Below are 18948 nucleotides of genomic sequence, written 5' to 3'. Positions count from 1 at the left end.
AGGGACCCCAAGATGTCAGATCCTGCCCCCGGCGCTAAGGCAGGACCAAGTAAACTTACACCATCCCTGACAGGTGTTTGTCCAACCTGTCCTTCTAAACCTCCAACGATGAGAATTCCACAGCCTCCCTTGGAAGCTTATTCCAGGGTTTAGCTACCTGTTATAGTTAGATTTTCCTCAGATCTCATCTAAATCTCCTGTGCTGCATATTAAGCCCATTACTACTTGTTGTATGGTCAGTGGACACGGAGAATAATTGATCACCAACCTCTTTATAACAGCCCTTAACTTATTTGAAGACTTATCAGGTCTCTCCTCAGTCTTCTTTTCTCACAACTAAACATGCCCAGTTGTGTTTTTTTAACCTTTTCGTCATAAATCCGGTTTTCTAAACCTTATATCATTTTTGTTGCTCTCCTCTGGTCTCTCTCCAGTGTGTCCACATTTTTCCTAACATTTAGCACCCAGAAATGGACACAGTACTCCTGCTGAAACCTCACAATTGCCAAGTAGAGCGGAACAGTTAGCTCCCTTCTCTTACGTACGACACTCCTGTTAATTCACCCCAGAATGATTTTAGCCTTTTTCACAACTGCCTCACGTTGTCTCCTATTCAGTTTGTGATCCACTCCAACCCTCAGATCCTTTTCAGCAGTACTACTGCATCACCAGTTGTTCCCCTGTTGCAATTGCTGTCCTGTCAGGCCGAGCTGTGAGTCAGCTACAATAACTAGACTGAAGATGAAGGTGGATATTAGGAAAAACTTTTTCACTAGGAGTGTGGTGAAGCACTGGAATGTGTTACCTAGGGAGGTGGTGGAATCTCCTTCCTTTGAGGTTTTTAAGGTCAGGCTTGACAAAGCCCTGGCTGGGATGATTTAGTTGGGGATTGGCCCTGCTTTGAGCAGGGAGTTGGACTACATGACGACCTGAGGTCCCTTCAAACCCTGATATTCTATGATGCTATGAACAGGGCTGCTGTACAGTTCTGCTGCATTTTTCAAAGGAACATGAGTGAATTCTAGTGGGGGCTGGGTGCCAGACTCCTTTATTTTCCTTTGAAAATTCCAGCCCCAGTGTCTCTTCAGTATCTACTATTTGCAACAAATCTGGATCCCTGCTAATCTTGTTACTGACCCCTCCTATGTTGGTTGGCCCTGACAGTCACACTGTGGGTTTCTTGATATGTGAATCTTGGAGACTATGGATGGAAACATTTTTCAAGGGCTATGGACTTTGCATTGTGATGCAACTAAGCATTCTATGCATACACCATAACTGCATCTTTCTGATGTGCATGCAGGCAGGAGTGTGTTTCTGCATACAAAATGATTATTGTTACAGTCACTTTGCCCAGCCTTATGCAAGACACAAATACAGATATGGTCCTCGCTATGAGAACTTGCAAGCTGAAAGACACAGATCAAGCAAGAATGCTTTGGGAGACCGCAGTGCACTTGCTTTAATAGCTGCTTTTCAAACCACAGTTGCTTGGCATTTTAAAGTCTTTCCTTTTTTCCATCCCTCTTCAAATATCAAAATCTTTCTTCAAGCACTGATTGCCACTATAAGTGGGTATGTAGTTAGACTATCCTGAGAGGCAACACTTAATTGCACGCGGCTCAGCAAATCACTTCACCTGAAGATTAGTATGAATGGTAGAAGCAAAGATCTTAATGAATTCAAAATGTTCAAGACGATTAGTAGTCAAGGGCCTGATTTGACACCCTTTGAAATCCTACATGTCTCAGTGTTGCAGCTCTTGCTGCATAATGACATTGAACACTCTAGGGCTTGTCTACACTTTCCGGAGGATTGATGCTGTGGCGATCGATGCATTGGTGGTCGATTTAGCGGCTCTAGTGAAGACCCACTAAATCGACCGCCGATCACTCTCCCGTCTCCCGAGAAGAGTAAGGGGAGTTGATGGGAGAGCATCTCCCTGTGATAAGTCGATCTAAGCTACAGTGATTTGAGTTACACTAGTCACGTAACTCAAATTGCGTAGCTTAGATCTACTTTTCCCTTTAGTGTAGACAGGGCCCTAGTTAACTTTACATTCAGACTTCCATTATAATCCTGGTGTTTTCTCATCCTCAAAAACTTTTTTTTTAAGCAGAAACTCCCCATATTTGGTGTCAGTTCAGAGGCAATATATTTTCTTCTGGTCAGTTGCCTTTTAGTTACGGGAGTGTTGATAAGATCAGTCTCGGCTCCAGTAACTTGGAATGAATGAAAATCATCAGGCTTGCTATGTAGCTATGGGGCAGGCGCTCAGTACCACAGCATTAGAGCCTTAGCAATATCCTGGGTAGAGAGGCAAATGGAGAAGCATGGGGGAAGATAGGCTAGCCCAGATTGGGGGAAGCTGGAGAGGCAGGGAAACAGGTAGGCTGGAGAAGGTGAAGAGAAACTTGGGGTGTAGTTTGGGAAGATCTTTGTGCATGTGCTCAGAGAAGGGGGAGAGCTGGCTGGGCTGGGAGTAGCCATGTGTAGGAGCTGAGTTTTTGTGATCAAAGCTTTTCTGCACTTCGGGAGCTCTGCAGTGCCTTTGATCTCCTGGCAGTGCGGCACATCGTTAAAGGGGCATAAGGGATGAACGTAGCTTTTTGCTTTTATTGGCATCTTGAAGCTCTGAACTTGTCTTTCCCTCTTTGGCTTCACCTGTACTCTGTTGTCCAGGCCATGAGGCAAGCCGCCCAGGCAGCTTTCATGAAGAGCAGCTAGCTACCCTATGGTATCGTAGGCAAAGACGCATGTCCGAGACCGCTACAATGAGTGGGGGCCCAATTCTGCCACCCACACTCACCTCAAGTACTACTTCCCCGCGTGAGTAGCGCCCCTGATCTAAGGGGCAGCTCAGAGTGAAATGTTTACCTCCTGGAAGGATGGCAGAGCTGGATCTGTCGCGACTACAATGGAGGAAGTGTCTGTTGAAGCAACAGCCCATTCGGATGCCCCCAGCTGTCCAAGCAACTGCAATGGAGCAGTGCCACGTGTGTGTGCTGTGTATACAGAATGTTTGTTTCTAGTTACTGTAATGGCTCTAACAGGAGGCCCTTGATCAAAGAGAAGAGACACAGTAGCTACACATACCCTGCTTTTTGGGCAGTCAGCGTCTTACCTAGTTACGCCGGCAGGCGTTACTGTCTGGTAGAGGCAGCTGCAGTTAGCCATTGGCTATTTTTACAGAATGGACTAAGGGTGACGCTCGCTCCCATCTCCACCACAGTCCGGGTAATCAGGCTTGTGTGGGGAGCTCGGCAGGGAGCACAACCCTTCCCATCCCCCCAATGGATGGGAGTGGGGCTTGGCAGGGAGCAAAACCCTCCCCATCCCCACCATGGAGGGACAAGCCCTTCAGGGCTGTCTTGTGACCCCTCCATGGTCCCTGCACAGTCACAGGGTCTGAGCCCACTGGATCATTGTGAGTGCGAATCCTCCTCTAAAATGACCAGCCACCATGCTGCAGCGTCCTCTTGTGCTCCCCTGTCCTTCTGTGCAGGGACAGTGGAAGACTGATGTGATTCTTGTGCAGGCTCCCTGGGCATCTGGGTTAATGTTCTCCTAAATGCTTAAAGAATTACAGTACTCCTAATCCTGCCCAGGCAGCATGGTGCATATCAATCTGTCTGCGGAAATGGAGATCCTCGGGGGTGTTATGTTACAAGGTACTGCAATTGTTTTGTTCTGTATTTTTATTTCTGCCTCTTGGAAACCTGTCTCTCCAAGGACTGACCTACTGATTAGACCCTAAACTTCCATTTAGTTTCATCTAGCCCTGACAGTTGCAGAGCAAGCATTCCAAGTGTGAATCAGCACTGGGTGCTCTGTATGAGTTTGCAGATAGGCAGCCTGAAACAATAGGTCTGAGCTGCACAAACTGCTCCATTCATCTCTATGGTGTGTTGACTCTGGAACCTAATGGTAACCCAGAGGACGGCATGTACTACTTCACTGCTGGTCATTCAACTAACATGTTGGTCCATTGCTGTTGGACACAGTGGAGCAGATGCTGCTGTCGAGGCTTGCTGCGGTGGAGAAGTGAGAGGTCAAGTTAAATATGCATGTGCTCACATGGGGAAGAGGGGAAAAAGCTGTAACCCTTATGTACTGGTAAAAGTCTCCACTGCTTCCCTAAAGCTTCAGCTGTGCCCTGCCCTGTTGTCTAACATTCTGGCTTCTGCTTGGCACTTCAATAGCACAGCTATGCACTGTCAGTTCAAACGCCTGTGGCACGCTGAAATGGGACAATGCACTGGCTGTATTAATCTTCCCAAAAGTCTGGAGTTTGGTGCTTTTTTCCCCCCGAAGTGAACCTGCTGCAGAATTCAGCATTGGCTCATCACATCAAAACTGGAAGCCTTTCCCAGGGCTAGAGCTCGCTGCAGAGCACACAGGGCCTTGAGTTGCAGCAGTATCTACTGACTATGTAACACACAAACTCCCTGCTGCATCGGCATTTCATCCCTTCCAGCTTCATGAGCATCCTACGAAATGTTGGAAAATAAGTCTTCATAACGGCTCAGTGTTGGTCCAGCTCTGCTTCTGTTGTTGTAATCATGGGATTTTTCCCATTGATTCGAATGGAAGCAGGGCAACAGCTGAGTACACCTACCTAGATCAGAGAGAGAGAGACCCCTCTCTGGATGGGCTTTCTTTATTTGATCACCTGAAAGCTATATTAAGGTGGTATCTCAGGTGTCCCTCTTGCTGGGTCTGAGGGAATCTTTGAGCCCTTTTTTTGTGACAGCCTGGCTGACCAGTGGGAGGTTTCAGAGCTACTCAAAGTAGTCCAGGGCTGCTCATCAATATGTGACCCCTTTCCCTCCTTTCCTTGTGTAAATGAGAATTCTGCAAGCCACCATCTCCCCTGAATGAAAAGCCCCTTCTCCCTTTGCTGAAAGGAACAAATACAGGCAGTTGCCTATTTGCTGCCAGTCGGAGACGCTCTATTCCTTTTGCCCGTGTGTTTGCAATTTTCCCATGGTTCGGTAAGCCTAGTGTGGCTAAAGCTCATATTGGTGTTCCTCAGATGTGGGCACTGGGTTATGGGATCATAAATGCCTCAACTATTCATTGTCCTAGTGTATATAAAACACTTCAGCTGTGCTGGAGGAGATTAAATGTACCCCACTGGATTTCAGTTGAATTTTACAGTGGATTGCTCTCATGGAGCGGTGACATCATCCATCAGACATTTCTGCAGGGCAGCTTCCTCCCTTGTAACACGGCGGTGACAGCTGTCCAATTGCATCACCAACCAGCAGGCAGCTTGAGCGGAAGCAATAACCATTTTAAAAAAACAAACAAACCCCCCCCCCCTCCTCAGGGTTTTTTTGTTCACCTTTGCTTGGAGTCTCACGGGTCTCCCTTTTCCTCTGTTTTGAAACAAAATCCAGGGGTCCAATGAGGGGGAAAGCCAATGAGTAATGTGCGGGACCAAGCTGATGCCTTTGTGGGTATCCCTGATCTATAAATCCATAATACTCGCTGTTAACAGTAATGTGCAAGAGAGAGACCGGCTAAATTTAACACACGTGTTTAAAACCCATTTTATGTGTGTTTAAATGCAGGCTCAGGCCTCTTTTATGTTCAAACTTGCGTACTCCTTCTGGATGTTACCCACTCGTGACTTTTATTGTGAGTCTTGTGATGTTTCATGTCTGTCTTAATGCCCAGCTCCTGACTTTGTGTGACTTTTATGGGAGAAGCTCAGCTCTGATTGTAAAAAGGAAGAGAAAAGCTTGAAAATGGGAACTCTACAGGCTGAAAAACCAGACTGTGGGGCGCGAGGGGGGATGACATCCAGTGTTTGGTTTTAAAAAAAACAACCACCTCATGATTTTGGGGGGCCTGACTCATCATATTTTTGGCTGGGTTTGGCAGTATTGTGGTCACCCACATTCCTGTCTCCCCACTAAAGCAGAAGGAGTTACTATTTTACAGAGAAAGATAAAGGAGGGGAGCCTCTTCTAGTGGTTAGAGCATAGGATCAGGAGTCGGGAGATTTGGCTTCTCTTTCTGGCTGTGGCCAATGTGCAAGTCATTTGGGCCCAAATCCTCAGAAGTATTTAGGCCCCTAGCTCCTGTTGAAACCAGTGTGAGTTGGGTGCCTGAATGCTTGAGGATCAGGGTCCTAGCCCCTCTCTACTTCAGTTTCCTTAGCTATTAAATGGGGGCGATCCCCCCGAAGTCAGAGGCTTGCTGAGGGCCAAGGAATGAATATCTGGGAAGCGGTAAGGCCAGCTAGATGGCTGGAATCTGGCCAGCCTCTCTGGAAAGTCTGGACTACCTTCCCAGTCAGGGTTCCTTGCCTCAGTGGGACCAGCAGGATCTGTGACAGACAGAAAAACCGCAGCTGTTGAGTGGTTTATATGGAGTGAGCCCAGTTCCCGGTGGACCAGCATTCGCGTGCCCCCAGCCCCACCGTGACGTGCACTGATTGATTTGCCCCCTGGATGGCGACTTCAGCAGCGGCCAGGGCTTGAACCGGCTGTCAAGACTGAACTACTCACTTGCCTATGCTGATTTAAGTAGCCTATCCAAGTCCATATTTGAGGCTCCCGGTCACCTGGGAAGCCTGCCGGTATCAATGCCTCTAGCTGTGCCTGCGCCCATCACAAGGTCACAACTGCTAAGCTTCACACAAGCAAAATTAAAGCTAAATAATGTAAACATGTATGCAACCGGTGTATAGACCTATCCACAGCATATAGTTAATCCAAGGTGGGCTATTTACAGCTGGCAGATTATTTCCATGAGTATTTAGTAAGGCTTTTCTTTTTTTGGACCAACATGAATGTGGAGCACCTGAAATTAAGGGTGTGTCAGCTCCAGATATTTAAGGGACTTCCACTCAGACACCAACTCTGCTACAGAGTCCTTTGGTCCATTCAGATCTGCTGACAGGGTAGTGTAGAGTGATAGCCTTTATGCACTGCCCTCGCACTTACCCTGTGAAGGACTGGCTTGAATTTTTAATCTAGAGACAGCTGTGTTGTAAACGGAGTCCATTGAGTATGCAGCATAACATCCACCCCTTATCTCATGATCAAGGAACTGCAGCTGAAGCTCCGGTGGTGAAATGGATTGGCCTTTACCCATGAGCAGGAGAGGCAGAGCCCTCCAATGGGGAGGGAATGGGACTCTTCAGATCTGGGTCCAATTCCTGGTTCTGCCTCTAGCCTGCTGTGTGGCACTTCTCCTCTCTGGGCCTCTGCTGCCACTCCCATCTTTAGTCTGGTCTGTTCAGGGTAAATCTGGACTTCATGCTGGAGGGGTCAATCCCAGCTGGAGAAGACATAACCTGCGCTAGTTCAGATCAAGCTAGCATGCTAATGATAGACACGTCGCTGCAGTGGTGTGAGCGTCAGGAGGGGTTAGCCGCCCAAGGACAGGCCTAGCAACTCAGGATCCTACTCAGGGCAGCTAGCCCCTCCTGCGGTTTGCACTGCCATGGCTATGCTTCTGTTTTCAGCACGCTCATTCAATCAGAGCTGGGTCAGGTATGTCTCCTCATGCTGGAAATTACACTTCCAGCTCCAAGTGCAGTCCTACCTTTAGATTAGACTTAGTCTATAAGTCAGAAGGGACCATCACGATCATCTAGTCTGACCTCCTGCACGTTGCAGGCCACAGAACTTTATCCATCCACTTCTGGAATAGACCCCTAACCTCTATCTGTTACACTGAAGTCCTCAAATTATGATTTAAAGACTTCAAGTCACAGAGAATCCGCCATCTGCGCTATTTAAACCTACAAGTGCCCCGTGCCTCAACAGTGTGGCCTCTTTATAGCAAGGGCAGATTCTTACAATGTGCGTTGTACAAAGGGACTGCGATCTCAGTTGGGGCCTCAAGGTGCTACCATAATGCAAATTAGGGACTAGTTTTAGATATAAGATTCACTGCCTGTTATGTTAAATTGCCGAGTTTGGAATGAAGTTCTTCCTGGCTACTAAATAGAAAGAAAACCTGAGCTTTTCAGGGCAGGAGCTTTCTTTTTGTTCTGTGTCTGTAGCCCACCTGGTACAATGAGGTCCTGGTCTGTGACTGGGACTCTTATTCCGACTGCAATACAAATAAATATTTCCTCCTAGAGTATTACGGTGCACACAGTTTGACGATTACTAGGTACATCTGCTCAGTGACCTGTTTGATCGAAGTTACATATTACAACGAATGTTCGTTTTGCTATTGCAGTGGTTAGTCTCTAAGGTGCCACAGGTCCTCCTTTTCTTTTTGCGAATACAGACTAACGGCTGCTACTCTGAAACCTGTAATTATGTGTTTACTCTGCTGACAGAGAGCCGAACCCTGTTGTATAAACCTGTCTTTCTCCATTTACAGAGAAAATCGCTGATAGCTTTGGAAAAAGAAGATGAGGAGGAGAGAAATAAAACAATAGAGAGTTTGAAGACGGCACTGAGGACAAAACCAATGAGGCAATTATTTTCTCTTTCCTTGCTTTGGTGCCACCATTTTCCAACACAAGCAGCTGCAGTTAGTCCATCCTGTAAAAATACCGAATTGCAAAGGGTGATGCTCACTCTGATCTCCATCACAGTCCAACACAGGAATCTTAAAATAGAAAAGGAGGACTTGTGGCACCTTAGAGACTAACCAATTTATCTGAGCATGAGCTTTCGTGAGCTACAGCTCACTTCATCGGATGCATTCAGTGGAAAACACAGTGGGGAGATTTATATACACAGAGAACATGAAACAATGGGTGTTACCATACACACTGTAATAGCTCAGCTTAAGTGATCACTCTCCTTACAGTGTGTATGGTAACACCCATTGTTGCATGTTCTCTGTGTATATAAATCTCCCCACTGTATTTTCCACTGAATGCATCCAATGAAGTGAGCTGTAGCTAACAAAAACTTATGCTCGGATAAATTTGTTAGTCTCTAAGGTGCCACAAGTCCTCCTTTTTCTTTTTGCAAATACAGACTAACACGGGTGCTACTCTGAAACCTGTTAAAATAGAAATATCTGTTTATATTATTGATAGATGAGAGGCATAATCAGCGTTGAACAGGAGACTTGGAGCTGCGGAGTCCTGAACTGCAATCTCAGCTCAGACCTTAGCTACTTTGTGGGACTACCAGCTCTCCTTTAGTCTCCTCATCTGTAAGATGGGACATGATGATCTCAACTAGGACTGTGTGGGACCCAGAATTCCCATTTTGAAGGAAATTCTGTGCTTTTGAAATTTTGCTTTCACTCCAGATTGGAGTGGCACTCTGAAAATTCAAATTTCCCTTGAAAATTTGGGGAGAAAATTGTTTTGGGTCAATCAAAACCTTTTGATTTGGTTTTGACTCATTTTATATTTTGCTAAAATATAATAAAAACCCTGAAAGTTATTCTGAAAAAAAAAAATGAAATGCTTCATACTGATTTCCCCCCCTTTCTAAATGCAATTTTGCAGAAATCAACCCGTGCCAGCTAACACTTTAGATTTAATCAAATCAGTATTTTTCTGGCAGAAGACTGTTTTGTTGGAAAGTTTTCAACCAACTTCAATATCTACTTCATGGGGTGTCCCTTTGAGTATGAAAAGTGCTGCAAATGTGTGTGGCTCCATAAAGTATTTCCACTTCACATTTAAAAAACAGGTTGTGAAACAAACAGAGCTGGATGCATCACCAAAGGGGACTATGGCATTAGGCATCCAACTCCCACTGAAATCCCAGGAGATTCATTTCCTTAGGTGCCTTTGAAAATCCCAGCCTCTGATTTGGGGCAAAACTTTTCAAAGGTGCCCAAGTGATTTAGGAGCCTAAATCCCCCATTGAAAGTCAATGGGATTTTGGGGCTTTAAACATCACTGAAAATGAGTGTTACTCTCAGGCCTCCTCATTCTCCAGGTGAAGCCAGTGGCAAAAGTATCAAATGACTTTCTCCTGAGGGCTTGCAGAGACTGCGAGCTGGTGTGAGGCAAGCTGGAGTGTAAATCTGCAGCGCCCTAATGTGCCAGGCGCTCACTGGCCGTGTGGACCCTGCTACCACATGTTGAACATTCCCTGGTGCATTTTCATCTGCTCCACTTTGAAACAGGAGCGGATCAAAGCGCCCTCGGGCACTTTTAGTGCGCTATAACGGGATCCAAAGGGCCAGTTCGTGCACAACAAACTAGTGTGTGTTGTAGATTTACACCCCCCAGTTTGCCAGGCGCTAATTTGCCATCTAGACAAGCCCTCAGATTGTGATTAACCCTTTTACTGCTGGGCATCTGCCATTGTCTGTTACCATACACTGGAATCAACAGCATGCTCTTTGTGTGTTCATCCATTTAGCGGGTACCTTCTGCCAGGAGAGAATGCACCTGCCATACATGGCATCATTTGAGTGAGTTAACAAATGCAATACAGTCTAATGTGTAGATCAAGGGATTCTTTCCATTGGTTTTAATGTGATATTCTTCGTGACAGGTTTGTAACCAGATTTATCGACTTGGATGGCTTGACGTGTATTCTGAACTTTCTGAAAAGCATGGACTATGAGACCTCAGAGTCTCGAATACATACCTCTCTCATTGGGTGTATAAAAGCACTAATGAACAACTCTCAAGGACGGGCTCATGTCCTGGCCCATCCAGAGAGTATTAATGTAATTGCTCAGAGTCTGAGCACCGAGAACATAAAGACAAAGGTGGCAGTGCTGGAAATCATGGGCGCTGTGTGCCTGGTTCCTGGGGGCCACAAAAAGGTATTGGAGGCCATGCTGCACTACCAGAAATACGCCAGCGAAAGGACTCGCTTTCAGGTACGTGGTCTTCCGTTTTCTCTTCATGCTTCATAAACTCCTTTCCTCAGGTTTACACGGTGTTTGTGAGGGGAAAGATCATCTGCCCTGCCCTGCTCTGTTCCCCTTGTGCTATCCGATTGGAAATCGGATGCAAGCCCCTAGCTACTCAGAGACACCTCCTGCACCTCTTTCTCAGGGGGCACATGGAGAGTGGGCGAGGCCAGGGCACAACGCACTCTGGCCGTCTCCAGCCAGGGGATAGCCTTTTGGGGACCATTGCCAGATAGTGCAAGTTAGAGTACCCCCTGAGTTGCTCTGGTATGAGCCAGGGCTGAGCAGAAAACCAGGGAATTGGAACTGGGGCTCTCCCCTGCATCTCCGTGTTTTACCTGGCAGAGGCCGGATGTAGTCTTGGAGCCTGAAAATCCCCGCTGTCCTGCAAGCTGAATTCCATTGAATAAGAGTTACTGGTTTATAAGGAAATAAAACAAACTAACTTGCTTTTGCAGAGCAACTAGAATCTTAAAGCTCCAGGACTATAACACCCCCGGAAGATATGATGTAACAATTTGACATTAGCAGTATATGTCAAGGCAGGGAATGTTAAGCAGCACTATACAGCTGTAGAAGTGTGTGTCTAGCCATTTAAACCCTGTAAATGGGTTACCATTATCAGAAGTGCATGGGGCTCATCAGGTTTCTGGGAGCCCACAAACGAGTCATTCAAATCTTCGTGGTTTGTTGTTTCTGCGGTGCATTTTTTCACCCTGTGGCATATCGGTCTGTTTGGCAGACGCTGATGAATGACTTGGATAAAAGCACGGGAAGGTATCGAGACGAAGTGAATTTAAAGACAGCCATCATGTCCTTCATTAACGCGGTCCTGAGCCAAGGGGCTGGAGTGGTAAGTTGTGTGTGGCTCTTTGGGGGGGCTCTTTCAAATAGAGTTTTAGTAGAGCTGCGTCCTGCAATGTTCACCCTTTGTCTTTTCTTTTCAGGAAAGTCTGGATTTCAGACTCCATCTTAGATATGAATTTCTAATGCTGGGAATTCAACCAGTCATTGATAAACTAAGGGAGCATGAAAATTCAACGTTAGACAGGTGAGGAAAACTATTCCATAACTTGCAGCTCATCTGCTGGATTCATCCTTTTCTTGGGGGCCAGCTTCCTCTTTTTAAGGACTCCCTCGCCGGTGCTCAGAGTGGCAGCCACATGTTTCTAGATTCTTTGGCTCTAAGCAGAATCCATGTAGTATAACATTTGGCAAAAGTCTGCTTAAACCGCACTGAAGTTAATGGAGGTTTACTCAGCACCTGCCCCATTGTTATGCACGTTGAAAGCTTACACTTCTCAGCCATCTAGGGTGAAATTCACCCCTGTGCAGAGGGCAGGCTCAGGGCCTATCTTCACCCTAATCTTAATCCACTTCACCCTAATTTTAAATTTTTAAGTGGCGTTATAGACCTTGTGAGTTTCACCCCTAGTTTGTCCGAGCATAATTTTTCCTTCTTCCATAGGGCTGTCAGAGAGAGAGAACATTACTATGATACTTAACCAGACCAAAATCTGACTAAGGTGTTCTTAAGCATTTTGGAGTGTATAGTTGACAGGCCTTACTCTGATAACTGATGTTTTTGCTATTACTGTTTAAATTTGCAGATGTTGCTGGTATTCTCTAGAAAATCATTGCTAATTATTGATTTTGAAACCCTTCAAATCAGTTGATTACTCTTATCTATCTTATAAGTGCTATTTTAAATATCTGTTTTCCAAATTGTTTGTTTTTTCTTCCCCACCAGGCATTTAGATTTTTTTGAAATGCTTAGAAATGAAGATGAACTGGAATTTGCCAAAAGATTTGAACTAGTATGTATGCTGCCTATTGTTGTAATTATTGTTGTTTGTTTGAAATCAGCATATTGTGGTCTTGGTTAAAATTGGGAGATTGTGGGGAAGCCTGAATTCTGAATTGATGTTGGGAAAACCACTTATTCGTTCTCTGCTTCTGTGCCCTTTCTGTAAAATGGGGATAATACTTGCATCAGAGAGGTTTGCAGTCTACATGGACTGATATTTGGAAAGTATTCTTGTATGGAAGAGGCAGTAGGACAATGGGATGGGATTCGCGAGTTCCTAGCTCAGTTACAGGCTCCTGGTGCAACCTCCAGCAAGTCATTTAATCTGCCCTGTGCCCTGGTTTCTTCTTGGAATGATGATACTTTCTTACCTAGCCAGGGGTGTGTTGAGGATAAATTCATAAATGTTAAGGCACTGAAATACTTTGACTGACCCATATAAGTACCTAAATAGACTGATCCTAGGGTAGATTGTGTCCTACCCATTTCATATTATTTTATTAATTTATTTTTTAGATTACGTCCTTTGTCTTTCATGCAGTGCTCTAGCACCGAGCTGGTTGGCTCAAGTTCTCTTTGGCTTGTTGACCTGCCATTGGGAGAGCTGTGAAAATGCGAAGTAGCATCATTGGGTCTGCGTTTTTTATTTTTACCTTTTGAGTTGAATTTGTTCCATAGGTTCACGTAGACACGAAGAGTGCCACTCAGATGTTTGAACTGACGAGGAAGAGGCTGACTCACACAGAAGCGTATCCGCACTTTATGTCTATCCTTCATCACTGTCTCCAAATGCCTTGTGAGTAGACAAATCCATTTACAGCCCTTCAGGAGGGCATAAGGAATTGATGTTGCATGTGGCTTTGTATTCAGCCCTGCCAGAAAATCTCTGATTTTACCTGGAGCTGAAATAGAGCAATTACTGTACACAATGCATAATACAATATGAATGCCTTTTAATTTCTTAATCTTTGGCAGCAAACTAAAGCTAGCATGGGGAGAGGCGGAGTGCAGAAGTGGGCGGAGTACTAGATTGGGAATTGGGAGACCTGGCTTCTAGTTCCAGATCTGCCACTGACCTACTGTGTGATCTTGGCCAAGTCACTTTCCCTATCTGTCTTCTCTGTTGAAGCCTTGTTTACACTTGTGACATATAGGGGTCAGCGTAGCTACCCGCCGCAGCAAAAGGCAGGCTGCATCCACGCTGCAGTGTGTAGCTACGTGCACCCTGGAAAGGCTCTGGTAGGGGTAGGGAACTGCTAGAGCCTTTCCCCACTGCGAGAGCCTTTCACTGTGGCAGGGAAAGGCTCATACAACTGGACACGACATTGCTAAAAATAGCAGAGTAGTCACTGGAGGCACTGCTTGGATGTGTAGAGAGCAATGTAGGGTGGACACATACCGTAAGAGTCAGGCATGTCTCTGCTCACCTAAGCAGTGCCTGACTGTCTACACTGCGATTTATTTCTGTGCTAGTTGGGCATGCAGTGTCTGTACTCTACACACCAACGCAAGTGTGGACCCACCCTTAGATTTTAAGCTTTTTGTGACAGAAACTCTGTGTATCTTACAATGCCTAACAGCAGCAGCCTGATCTCAGGTGGGGCCTCTAGACACACTGTAAATAAACTTTTATTTTTACAAATGCATGCTTGTGTGGTTCCGTTTGATGCGGTGGAAAAGCAGCTTCCAAAAACCCCTTACTTTTTTGTTTCTTTCTCTCCCACTACTACTTATTCTCTTTCTCTTTTTAGTTAAAAGAACCGGCAACACTGTCCAGTACTGGCTACTGCTTGATAGGATTGTACAGCAAATAGTCATACAGAATGACAAAGGGCAGGACCCCGACTCCACTCCCTTGGAAAACTTTAATATTAAAAATGTCGTCCGGATGTAAGTGCGTGGCCTCCTTTGGGAACAGTATGCTCAGAGGACAAGTAGTTGTCCTAATGCTGTGTTTTGAAGTGGCTGTGATCTGTTAAAGCTATAAGGTTAATTCACGCACTCAAGGCAGCTTTAGCAATCTGCTCTTAGTTTTCCTTTAAACAGCTTAGTATTTAATAACTTGAAAGTGGACTTTGCTTTTCAGCCTTCTGTTCTTGAACATCTGAAGTAGAGCAGGGTGAACTGTTTGTGGGGAATGATATTTAATATAGTCCCTCTTCCCGTTTGTGTATTCTGTATGGTAGACTTTGATATTTAGGAATTTGTTTGTTTGAACTTACTCAATAAAATGTGCCTATGAACCATGCTCAGCCTATGGATTGCCCATGAACTATTTCCTCTGGCTATTCTTTCCTGTATTCCTTATTCATAATTGTATTTGTACGGTGATTGGCCACCTAAACTGAAGGTCATTTCTGTCTCCTAACTGAGTGACTCCAAAACCCACAGAGCTTTCAAGATGGCCGTGCAAAGACTTGGCAAACAAAAATTTGCCAGTATGAATGTTCATGAAAGCAAATAGAAGATGTTCTCAACACCAGTGAAGTCAGTTTGGGATTTGTATTCAACAAGTATTTGCAAATGCTATTTTGCAGTCTACACACAACTTTTATCTCGTTTATTGCTTTTTGTATTATTTTCTATGTTAGATTATTTCCTAAACTTACTTTTCTATTCTTTTTAGGTTAGTTAATGAAAATGAAGTTAAGCAGTGGAAAGAGCAAGCAGAAAAAATGCGAAAAGGTGAATGACAGAAAAATATAAAATATTAAGTTTAAATCTAATACGTACATACATAACTTAAGATAAAGTGTGTGCGTGTGTATACACACACACATGCACACGCAAACTGGAATCTTCACTGATTTTTATCAGTGGGAGTTGTGCATCTAACTAGGTTAAAACTATGCTATATCCATAGTGCCCATGACTAGAGATGGTCAAAAATGCCAATTTATTTTTTTACAAGAAATTTTGAGGACAAAAGTCTGTTTTCAGTTAAAATGTATTGGTTTTATTATTGAAAAACTGAAACCCAATGTTTTTCAACTTTTTTTTGTCCAAAAAAAACCCAAAAAACCCCCACTTAGACCAAAATATGAATTTTCTGAAGAATTTTTAGTTTTGGTTGAAACACTGTTCTTTTGCATTTGGGGAAATGTTTTGGTGGAAAAATCTCGAGTGTCATGTTCTAATATGGCATGTAAATTAAATCCATTTTAAATGCTCTGCTAGCCAAGAGCAAGCCTGCTCTTTATCTCCCTTGGTACAGCAATGTAGGTCCCTGACTTTCCGGGCCCAGCTATGCTATTTTACTGCCGTGGGACCTCAGCTCGACAGTCTCACCGCCTCCCATTCAGTTATGCACCGTCGTTTAACCCTCGCTTAAACTTGGGGTACTCCAAAACCTGGTCTTGTGAGCAGAAGAACTAGTTCTTGGTACATTGTGGATTAGATGTTTATGGCAGAATTAACAGGATGGGTAACAGTGGGACATCTGGGCTCAGCAGGGAGGCTTCTCTTGATTCAGCAAAGCACTTAAGCATGTGCCTAAGTCCCATTGACTCTAATGGGTTTAGGTGGCTAAAGTTAAGAGCTTTGCTGAATAGGGGGCTAAATTAAGGCAGGGCAGCCTAGACTACAGTATCAGGCACAAAAGCCTGAAATATCAGTGTTGATATCTACATCAGTGGTTGAGAGAGTCTGACTTATGACCTCTCCAAAGCTACTGTTCTCAGCAATACTAAGGATAAAATCCTGGCGCTATTGAAATCAATGGGAGATTTGCCATTGACTTCAGTAGGCTCAGGATTTCACCCTGTTTGTGTGTAACTTAAGAAAAAGAAAAGTTCATTGGCGAACTCCTTGTCGCTGTGTATGATCTGTCTTAAAGTCACACTAAATACAGTGGCTAGTCCTGGCCATCATGTTTGAGAAGGGGTTAATGCCCTTTGCACAAGCGGGGAAGGGAAGTAAATGGTCCTAGTTTGTCCTGTTGACTCAACAATCTTTCCTTTCTCTTTGTTGTTGGCTTTACTTTTTCTTTTGAAATCAAGGATTTTATTCTGGTGCACACGTGCGCGTGTATGTGTATAGTTTGCCATCAGGAAGAACGTGTAGTTAAGTGACTTCATGAAATTTTTTGGGGGCGGGGGGGCTAGAACACAACGAGCTTCAGCAGAAATTGGAAAAGAAGGAGAGAGAGTGCGATGCCAAGACTCAGGAGAAAGAGGAGATGATGCAGACCTTAAGTAAGATGAAAGAGAAACTCGAAAAAGAGTCCACAGAGCACAAGCACGTCAAGCAACAGGTGGCAGACCTCACAGCACAGCTCCATGAGCTGAATAGGGTAAGGGCACGCTACAAACTTCCCATTTATGGTGCAGTTCCAGATTCTCTCTCACTGCAGTAAACAGAGAATGTAGATGAAGAAATCTGGATACAAAACTGTCTTGAGTGTGGGAAAGGCCCAACTGTGTTTGCAAGAAATCAGAGTTGTAGTTAATTGGAGAAGGGACAGCTTTAAACCTTGGAAATAGCCTTATTAGGCCGATGGCTATTGCCTTGTTCCTTGGTTGCCTCCCATGTAGGCTTGTTAGATGCTCTTTTACATAGAAACCCATTTTGGGTCAACTGGAAGTTAAACAGGATGTGAATCCATTACAGCTACCAGCTACTGGCCTAGCACCTTAGCTGAAGCTGTAGACCCGTGCTTTTAACTTTGGAAGTCCCTGGTTCAATCCCAGGTGTCCGTCAAGATGGTGGATGTAAATAGTGGCCCTTTGGGGATTCAAACTGCTAGGGGCCTCTGGTGCTCAAGCCGAGCTTCTAGAGGAGATATGTAATCCCTTGGCCACCCCAACGCTCTGTATCCATCCTCTGAGGATGTCAGCTGGATACAACACACAGCAATGGAGCCTTGCTCTTTAGCTCAAGCTGTAGAGACTCATGCCTTCCAGGAGGTGCCCAGTTCAATCTCCAGTGTCTTCCAGGATGGCAGCTATCCCGATGCCCTGTCCTGGACCTTTGCCGGGAAGTGCAGGACATCCTAAACTGGTTTCCTGATTGTTTAAGAATGTGTCAGCTCTTGACATCCATCTTAACTAACAGAGCCCTCTGTGAGCAGCACCTGGTCTAGGTTAATGTGCATAAGGGCTTAAAATGATTGACTGTAGCCCCCTTTTGTAACTACGCTCGTTCTCTCTCTTTCAGAGGACAATATTTGCTCCTGTTCCAGGAGGGCCCCCGTTGCCACCTGGAGCACCTGGTGGACCTTTACCTTCTCAGGCTCTAGGAGCCCTTCTTCCCCCTCCTCCACCCCCTCTACCTGGTGGAATCCTTCCTCCGCCGCCCCCACCTCCCCCTCCTGGTGGCCCACCCCCTCCACCTGGCCCCCCTCCCCTAGGCGGGATAACCCCGCCTCCTGGAGCACCGCTGGGCTCAGCCCTCAAAAAGAAAAACATCCCACAGCCGACGAATGCCCTCAAATCCTTCAACTGGTCTAAGCTGCCTGAGGTAAGCCCTGCGTTCTCACTTGCTGTTTGACATGCCACTTTCTTCTCCATAAAGAGATCATGGATCCGACCGTTAAATGATTTTGTTTTCCTAGCAAGGAAAAGAGTCTCGCTCCATCGCTTGACCTTTGTGCAGGTATCTGGGACGAGTGATGCGTGGCCTATGTAGCCTATTCATATAACTGAGGGCGGCGCGTGATGCACCACGTGTCAGCAGTGTTTGAAACGGCCGATTTCACTGTGATCAAGAAACCTAGCATCTAATAACGTTGGTATGTTTCAGAACAAGCTGGCAGGCACCGTGTGGACTGACATTGATGATGCAAAAGTGTTTAAAATCCTTGATCTTGAAGACCTTGAAAGGACGTTCTCTGCTTACCAGAGACAGCAGGTAATGGTCTGGTGTGTGTGTTGCACAGATTCAATCATTCCATGTCAGATGTGATCTCAGAAGATACATTTTATCATTATTTCACCCTAATGCCATTTTAACTTGTCAGCTCAGCTGGTTCACACTCCCTGTGCATGCCTGTGTTTTGCATTTAAACGTTGGTTAGCTGCCTGATACAGATCTATTTACACCGCATACACACCTGACTGCATGCTTTACAGTGTAAGCGGAGGCATGTAAGGAAGATGGATCGCAAAAGAAATTATTGGGAATGGTTAAAAATAACACACAGATGTGGTTACAATGTAGTCATGTTTTTGGATCACTTCTAAGAGCAAATGCTTCACTTCTACATATTGGGCTGAAAATTCATGTCTGTCTCAAGCCATGTGTGGATCTCATTCCTTATTTTTTTAGCAAGCCCAGAGTGAAGTTTGAGTATTAAACAAAAAATGATACTGCAAACAAGTCTCAGCTTTTAA

General features: G+C 45.1%; 1 protein-coding gene across 2 annotated transcripts in view; it reads left to right on the top strand.

Moving 5' to 3' along the window:
- The window catches only part of DAAM1 (dishevelled associated activator of morphogenesis 1), a 187739-nt gene that overhangs the window by 123428 nt on the left and 45363 nt on the right, over positions 1 to 18948 (top strand). For both annotated transcript variants that reach the window (XM_084632792.1, XM_084632791.1), the window contains exons 5-15: positions 8353 to 8447; positions 10446 to 10779; positions 11555 to 11665; positions 11760 to 11863; positions 12563 to 12629; positions 13298 to 13415; positions 14371 to 14509; positions 15246 to 15304; positions 16723 to 16910; positions 17774 to 18076; positions 18359 to 18466. In XM_084632792.1, the coding sequence (XP_084488918.1) occupies positions 8353 to 8447; positions 10446 to 10779; positions 11555 to 11665; positions 11760 to 11863; positions 12563 to 12629; positions 13298 to 13415; positions 14371 to 14509; positions 15246 to 15304; positions 16723 to 16910; positions 17774 to 18076; positions 18359 to 18466 (1626 nt within the window). The remainder of the gene's footprint in view (positions 1 to 8352; positions 8448 to 10445; positions 10780 to 11554; positions 11666 to 11759; positions 11864 to 12562; positions 12630 to 13297; positions 13416 to 14370; positions 14510 to 15245; positions 15305 to 16722; positions 16911 to 17773; positions 18077 to 18358; positions 18467 to 18948) is intronic.

Source organism: Lepidochelys olivacea (genome assembly GCF_965140295.1).
Source record: "Lepidochelys olivacea isolate rLepOli2 genome assembly, chromosome: 6".
Classification (NCBI taxonomy): Eukaryota; Metazoa; Chordata; order Testudines; family Cheloniidae; genus Lepidochelys; species Lepidochelys olivacea.
The sequence above is the reverse complement of the archived record's forward strand: the minus strand, read 5'-3'. Positions and strand labels throughout refer to the sequence as shown.